The sequence below is a fragment of the Mandrillus leucophaeus genome, unplaced genomic scaffold (genome assembly GCF_000951045.1).
Source record: "Mandrillus leucophaeus isolate KB7577 unplaced genomic scaffold, Mleu.le_1.0 Scaffold1038, whole genome shotgun sequence".
Taxonomy (NCBI): Eukaryota; Metazoa; Chordata; class Mammalia; order Primates; family Cercopithecidae; genus Mandrillus; species Mandrillus leucophaeus.
In genome coordinates, this window is record NW_012098521.1 from 8,677 (window position 1) to 16,875 (window position 8,199).

The 8,199-nt window shown below is 51.2% G+C and overlaps 1 protein-coding gene across 1 annotated transcript in view; it reads left to right on the forward strand.

Moving 5' to 3' along the window:
• The first annotated feature begins 5,269 nt into the window (after positions 1 to 5,269).
• The window catches only part of LOC105539058 (ubiquitin carboxyl-terminal hydrolase 6-like), a 6,037-nt gene continuing 3,107 nt past the window's right edge, over positions 5,270 to 8,199 (forward strand). The window contains exons 1-6 of the mRNA XM_011979161.1: positions 5,270 to 5,417; positions 5,572 to 5,669; positions 5,845 to 5,901; positions 6,004 to 6,080; positions 7,085 to 7,151; positions 7,314 to 7,396. Of these exons, the coding sequence (XP_011834551.1) occupies positions 5,270 to 5,417; positions 5,572 to 5,669; positions 5,845 to 5,901; positions 6,004 to 6,080; positions 7,085 to 7,151; positions 7,314 to 7,396 (530 nt within the window). The remainder of the gene's footprint in view (positions 5,418 to 5,571; positions 5,670 to 5,844; positions 5,902 to 6,003; positions 6,081 to 7,084; positions 7,152 to 7,313; positions 7,397 to 8,199) is intronic.

The following is an 8,199-nucleotide window of genomic DNA, read 5'->3' on the forward strand; positions in this document are numbered from 1 at the left end:
CCCATCGTTTCTTCTGCCTCAGCAGTTTTGGAGGCACAGAAGTCAGGTGTTATGGGCTGAATTGTGTCCCCCACCCCCAAACTGATATGTTGAAGTCCTAACCCCAAGTGCCTCAGAATGGGATTGTGTTTGGAGATGGGGCCTTTAAAGGTGTAATTAAGGGGAAATGAGGTCATATGGGTGAGCCCTCATCCAATCTGTCTGGTGTCCTTATAAAGAGAGGAGATGAGGACCCAGACGCCGACCGAAGACCACATGGAGGCACAGACAAGAGGGTGGCCACTTACAAGCCAAGGAGCCAGGCCTTAGAAGAAACCAATTCTGCTGATACCTTCGTCTTGGACTTCTGGGATCCGGAACTGTGAGAAAGAATATTTCTGTTATTTGAGACCTCCATCTGTGGTATATTGTTACGGTAGCCCTAGCAAACTCGTATAGATTTTTGATACCAGGAAGTGGAATGCTGCTCTAAAAAATATGCAAAAATGTGGAAGTGGATAATGAGTACAGGCTGGAAGAGTTTGGAGGTACATGCTGCAAAGGCCTAGATGGTCTCCTTTATGTGTTTAATTTTTTGGTCAAAAATATTTTAATTGTTTTTCAAAGAGTTCTGGGAAAATAATTACCTAAGGAAAAGAAATAGCATCGCTTATAGGCGGGTTTGAATACCAGCCCTATAGCTTTGCTGAGAAATGGAGAAATTCTTCTTGGTGGGAGTCCTGAATTGCATTAAATGGAGGGATAGGGTTAAGGTGTTTATTTTGTGTTTTTTGCTTTCAACTTTTGGTGGTTTTGGTGGTGGTTGTCCCCAGTGAGTCCAAAATCCAACAGGGAAAAGAACATTTAATCTTAAAACTTGAGAACCTTCCTTGACTCCATGGCCCATGTTCCAGATATACTAGGATGTGATTGGGTGGCCCAGGGCTTCAGGTGGCCCTTCCCCCATGGCTTTGCTGGGTGCAGCCCAGGCAGCAGCTCTTGCATGTTGGAGTTTGATGCCTGAGGCTCTCCCAGGGTAGCCTTGCACACTGCTGGCTCTACCATCCTGGAATCTTGGGGCTAGCCTCCTCCCCACGGCTCTGCTGGGCATTGCCCTAGTGGGGACATTCTGTGGTGTCCCTCCCCTGTGGCAGTTCTCTGCCTGACCCCAAGGCTTTCTGGGACATACTTTGAAATGTAGGTGGAGGCAGCCATGTCCCACAGCTATTGCACTCTGCGCACCTGCAGAATGAGCACCATGTGGATGCTGCTGAAGAGTTTTCTGTCTGTACCCTCTGGAGGGGTGACATCATGTTCCCCACTCCACCAGGGCCCATTGAGCAACAGTTGGAGCAGCCAAGGAAAGCACCACAGCACAATGTGGGAACCAGTGGCTTCAGGGAGTGCTGGGCAGCAAGCCCCAAGGTCCCCAGGGCCCACCTTGGAAACCGTACTCCCGTCAGTGCCCTGGCACCATGGACCTGTGATGAGAGTGCAGCCTGAGTGATCTACAAAATACCTTCAGGGTCTCTCTTCCATTGTCCTTGTGAGGAGCCCAGCCCTGATCCACACAGGCCTCCTGACCCACACCCGCGTGTTCTCTCCCAAACACACTTTCTTATCTGTTCAATATGGACAGACTGAGAAGGCTAAAAATTTCCCGAATCTTGTAAATTCTGCTTCTCTTTTGATTATAAGTTCTGTCTCTAAATCATTCTTCTTTTCTTTCATTTTCCTATAAACCTTCAAAAGAATCAAACTGCTCCTTCAATACTTTGTTTGCTTAGATATTTCTTCTGACAAATTTCAGTTTCATTACTCACAAGTTTTGCCTGCCACTAAACACTAGTGCTTTGCCACTTTATGGCAAGCATCACTCACCTTTCCTCCAGTTTCCATTTACCTCTTCTTTATTTCCATCTGAGTCTGAGACTTCATCAGAATGACCTTTCTTTTCTATATTCTTTTTTTTTTTTTTTGAGACTTGGTCTTGCTATCTTGGCCAGGTTGGTCTTGAACTCTTGGCCTCAAGCAGTCCTCCCGCCTCGGCCTCCCAAAGTGCTAAGATTTCAGGTGTGAGTCACCATGCCTGACTCCCTCCATATGCTCCAACATTCTGTCCAGCCCTTCTCTTCTGAGCCCTCAACGTAATCACCCTTAATGAAGAGTCATAAGGAGAAGATGGCCACCAACATGCTAGGAGATGGGCCTGGAACAGAGCCTTCCTGCACAGCCTCAGAGGGACCCACCCTGCTGACACCTTGATCTTGGACTCATGGCCTCCAGGACTGTGAGACAGTAAGATTCTGTTGTTGAGGGTACCCAGTCTGTGGTCCTGTAAAACAGCCCTAGGAAACTAACACAGCCTGTTAGCCCACAGATGGTGGAGAGAGGGAGTGTGCAATGGAGCTCCAGGCTGACTGTCTCCAGCTCCCAAAGTGCACTACGGGACCCTTGGGTAGGTATAGGTGTGGGGTGTAGGTATGCAAGATAATTTGGGTGGTGCAGGGCGAATAATGTCAACTTACATAATGGATTTATCTTACTGGATAAATCAGGGGTTCCCTCCTGTTTGGAACCAGGCTGCACAGCAGGAGGTGAGCAGCCAGCCAGCGAGCAAAGCTTCATCTGTAGAAACAGCTGCTCCCCATCCCTCACATTGAGCTCCATTACGGCATGAGCTCTGCCTCGTGTGAGATGAGCGGTGCAGTTAGATTCTCATAGGAGCATGAACCCTACTGTGAACTGCGCATGCCAGGGATCTAGACTGCGTGCTCTTTATGAGAACCTCATGCCAGATGATCTGTGACTGTCTCCCACCACCCCCAGATGGGACCATGTAGTTACAGGAAAACAAGCTCAGGGCTTCCACTGATTCTATATTATGGTGAGTTGTGTAATTGTTTCGTTATATGTTACAGTGAAGTAATAATAGAAATAAAGCACACAATAAATGTAATGGGCTTGAATCATCTCCGCATCATCCCTTCCCCTTCTCCCTGGTTCGTGGAAAAATTGTCTTCCATGAAACTGGTCTCTGGGACCAGAAAGGTTGGGGACCACTGGTGTAAATGCTTCTAAGAATAGTTAAGCAACTTAAGGTTTACATGCTGCTAAACATATGGGCTTCAATGCTAAGAAAAATGGATTCACATGAAAACACTATCTTGCTGTGGTCCAGGGAATCTAAACCATTCTAACAGAGAGATGTGCAGCTTGGAGCTGGAGCTGCGCTCCCACGTCTGGTCCACCTTATATCCCTGCACCACACACACATGCACATATGCATACAGACATGTACACATGCATACACACATGCACATGCACACACATACACATAAATGTATACACGTGCATATACCTGCACACATACACTCACAGACACACACACTCACTGTGCTTCATGTCCTCACTAAGGTGGCATGGGAGGGAATGCGTGTTTTTAAGGGGAATGAAGACAACTCAGGCCCCTCGTTCTCCTGGCATTTGCACCCGTGTCTTCTCTACAGAGCATGCTTCAGTCTCTTTCTTGGCTCTCCCTCTTAGTGAAAGAGAGAAGCAGAGCCCTAGCATGTACCTGGCTGCTTAAGGTGCAAACCAAGTTTACAAGCTTCCCGGGGAGCCAGGTGAGAAGAAGACACTGCAGAGCCTCCCCAAAAGAAGCATCAGCTTTTGGTGGATCCTTGAGCCTAGGAAAATGATATACAAGACATCACAGTTCATCAGAAGACAAACAAAATCCACTAAGGAAGAGCAGTGGTCAAAGGTTTTATTCTCTTAGAGAAGGGGTTCTCCACTCACTCCCTCCTGCCGTCTTGTGAAGAAGGTGCTGCTTCCCCTTTGCCTTCTGCCACGATTGTAAGTTCCCTGAACTGCGAGTGAATTAAACCTCTTTCCTTTATAAGTTACCCAGTCTCAAATATTTCTTTATCGCAGTGTGAAAACAAACTAATACAGACCCCTTCCCTGAAGCACCTTCTCCTTAGGCCACCAACTGCCCCCATACTTCTCCTCTGCCCCTGGTCTTTCTTTTCCCCTCATGAGGCCCAAGTGATCCACATGGCCAGCCCCAGCCCCATCCTACTGCAGGCCTGTGCGGCTGCTGGAGAGGCCGTGCTCCTTTCCTCACCCCGAGGCTGCCTGATATGCTCTCTGGATCCTGTAGGAAACTGACCCCCTATTCTCACACTGGTGCAACTTCTCCCAAGACCTCAAAGCTGAACAACGTGAGCTGGTATTTTTTCTTGTCTCCACCTGCTCGGGCTGTCATTGGGACAGTCCTAGAGTGGGGGGCCAATGGGTGAATGGGTATATGAATGGACAGTAGTCCAGGGAGGATGCCCCTGTCTGTCCTGAACGGGGCCCTTCCTCCAATGAGAAGCCTTCCTGAGTGAGTTTATACAGTCATCCCTTGGTATTCATGGATGATTAGTTCTAGGGTCGCCTGGGATGCCAAAATCCATGGATGCTCAAATCTCTGATATGACATGGCTGAGTAATTACATATAACCTATGCACATCCTCCCATATACATTAGACCATTTCTAGATTATTGATGATATATAATACAATGTAGATGCTACATAAATTGTTGTGATACTGTATTGTTTAGGGAATGATGACAAGAACAAAGTCTGCACATGTTCAGTGGAATCATAAGCATCCAATTTCGTTTCTGAATATTTTCCATCTGCTTTTAGCTAAATCCACAGATGCAGAGCTTCCGGATATGAGGGCCAAGTGTGCTTTGAGAGTAGGGTGGGTGAGGTTGCTAATGAGTACAGGGAAACAGGTGTCGATCAGGAGGGCCCTGCACTGGGGCATCTGGACACTCTGTCTCAGGATTTGAGGCTCTAGGATTGGATGGCACAGGCAGACTCAGCCCAGGTCAAAGCCCTCCCCTTACATGTTCTTTTCATCCCAAGCTCTTTCTGTTCCCTGGAATTTGGCAGCCCCTAGGCCCTGGGTAGAAGGACAGATGAGCCAGACTTTAGAAAACATGTCTAGAAGAGTGAGGCCCTACTGTGTGCCGGGCACTTTCCCCGCAGGATCCTCTAGCTGGAATAACCAAGGGTCGTGGAGAGAAATACCCAGTTAAAATATCAGAAATAGAAAAAGAGATACCACTAGTGACAGTATTTTGAAAAGACCATTAGAGATACTAAAAAGAGCATTAGGTAATCGTATTAGCACTTTTATTCTGAGATTCAACAGCAGCAGTCACTTCCCTCCACCCCATGTGTGTCTCAGGACCACCCTGGGCGGGGAGGGCTGAGGTCAGGGAGCACCCATGGATGATCTGATTCTGGCCCTGGGCCCTGGGGGCAACAGTGATGAGGAACTGGGTGCACATGAGTGGGGCAGCCAAGCATGGCAAGAGAAGCAATACACGCATGCACAGACGTGTTTACCCACATACATGTGTGCACATACACACTGTAGGCAGGCATGTTGATGCCTCAGGCAGTGGAGGATGCTGACTCTGGGCCCTGCTGACCCAGGCAAGGCCCCATTGTGATGCGTGCCATGACCTCAGAATGTCTCTGGTGCTTAGCACCCATCCGCTCTCCGGCCTGCCTCTGTGTTCTACAGCAGCTACACACACACAGTGGTATCTGGAGCAGCTCTGTGAACTCAAAGGTTTTCTCCCTGAGAGGCGTAACACAGGCCAGCTGATTCATCAGAATCAGGTGAGTGTGACCTGCTCTCTTCCCTCCATGCTGACTTGGGGACAATGGCTATGGGGTGGGCTGTGTTGGCCTCTGGGCACCTGCTGAGGAGGGTCATCCCGAGCACTCACCGGGCACCCATTCTGCACTGCCTGTGTAGACGATTGTCTCTTTCGTCCTCATGGTGTCTCCATAGGGTAGGTGCTGTTCCCAAGTGTACCCATTTGACAACAGACGTCTGGTGTCAGAGGCGGTATCGACCCGGGAATCCTGACATGACCCTGGGTTTTGCTCTCAGCCCTGCCCTGTGCAGGGCTGGACTTAAGGCCTGAACCCTGTGGTCTCCCTGCCCTAGATCCCAAATCTGTCCAGGGTTTCTGATCCCGAGGGGGCAGAGCCTGGCCCTGGCAGAGCCACTGGGATGGATCCACTGTGGGTGGGAATGAGGCCTAAGCTGGGGCCTAAGCTGGGTCCTGATGGTCCCTGTGAGACCCACTGGACACACATAGTCGCTTGTCCGGGAGTGGCATGGGGAGCCTTCTGCCTTTGAGCAGCTGTGGAAAATGAAGCAGCCCTGGAGAGCTGGCTGGAGGGAGACTATCTTCCATCCTGTTCAAAGGGGTCCAGGAACTGGGGTTGTCCCCAAGTATTTCTTTCTCTGTCTGGTCCTATCCAGGCCTTGCCCTCCTTTTGCCCCAAGTGTTCCCAGGAGGGACGATGTATCTAGGTGTTCCCCAGGACCAAGGAGCCACTGTTCTTCCTCAGTGACCCAGGACAATGAGGCCCCGTCCTGTATGGACACCTCAGAATGGTGGAGTCCACAGACCCTCCCCGAGAGATGTGGTTTCCACGAGCACAGAGACTGCTTTGGAGACAGTAGCTTATTTTCATCCCCTAAACCTGTTGTTCCTAAAGTGGCTTCACTGTTCAGACTGAAGGGCCACGGTAGCCCAAGTGATGAGTGGAGCAGAACGGAGTACTCAGGAGAGATCTTGTTCCCCGTAGGAAACTGGACATCTCTGTGGTCCCTGAGCATCCCAGGAGGCAGATCGTACAGAGACCTCTGGGCCCTCTCCCCAGTCTGCCTCCACATCCCTGGAATAGCCCATCATGGACCCTTCACCCTTGGCAGGTGGACACCATTGAAACTGCCAGGGCAGGTGTGTCCCCATTTCATGGCATTTGGGGACAACAGTATTCTCTGTCCAGGTCCCACTGTCCTCAAGTCCTTGGGAAGATGCCCACCCCTGCTGGGGCTTGAGACTCCAGAGACTCGTGCAGGTGTGGGCCACTGGGTCTGGCCCCTTTTCACCTGAGGGCAGTGGTGGAATGGCTGTTACACAGCCAGGCAGCATCTGGGAGCCAGGCAGGAGCAGTTCAGGTGTTCGCCGAAGTTCTCAGGTACAGTGTAACCTTTAGACGTTGTTGTCTCACAGGATGGACATAGTAGAGAACGCAGATACTTTGGAGGAGCGAGAGGACATCATTATGAAGTATGAGAAGGTACAGGTCGGTCTGCTCCTTGGAGGGAGGCCTCTTCCAGTGCGCCCTGGTCAAAGGGTCCTGGGCTCTCTAGGAGCACAGGGTGGGCACGGGTGGCCACTACCCCCAGGCCCTTGCACCCTTTACCTTGGACCCCTCACCAAGGTTGCCTCTGGGTTACAGGGACACCGAGCTGGGCTGCCAGAGGACATGGGGCCTGAGCCTGTTGGAATCTACAACAACATTGATCACTTTGGGATTCTGCAGTGAGTCCTCTGTGCTCCCCTCAGCCCCTAAATCACCTGTCTCAGCTCAGGGATGGGTTTGCTTTTAGGAAGGCCATTCTGAGGCAGGACATGTCTCCCCAGGTCGGGCCAACCTCCTTTCCAGGGTCAGAATTCCTCCCTGGCTCCCCTGCAGGTCCAGCCCGAGGTTGTTGTTAGGCCAGAGGTGCGGGGCCCATCTAGGGAGCGGGTGGGAATGGAGACTGGGCTAGGTCAGGCCCCTGGACTCTCAGCAGTTCTGTCTCCAAGTCAGCACAAGAGGAGCGGGGCAGCCTGAGGGTTGGCCCTGTCTACTTGGAGACAACCCAGTGAGATCCAAGGGTTGTGGCCACAGGGTGAGGGGATGCCTGGCCCAGCCTCGGGCCTATTGTCCAGCAGGTCTCTGGTCTCTGAGGGCCCACCTGCCCCTGTTCTCCCCCATTTCCCTACAGCTACAGCCCTCACTGTCCCCACGGGGAAGTGGGAAAGGCATGGGGACAGTGGGGGCTGTGGCCTTAGGGAAATGGGGGAGAAGATGGGCAGGCCCTCGTTCTGGGCATTTCACGGAGAGGCCAGGGAGGCAGCAGATCTTGAGGCTAATGACCCTGGGTCTGGTGCTGGGAAGGGATCTGGGGCCAGGTAAGAAGAGCCTAGGGCTGGCTGTGGTCACTCATGCCTGTAATCTCAGCACTTTGGGAGGCCGAGGCAGGCAGATCACAAGGTCAGGAGATCGAGACCATCCTGGCTAACATGGTGAAACTCTGTCTCTACTAAAAATACAAAAAATTAGCCGGGTGTGGTGGCGG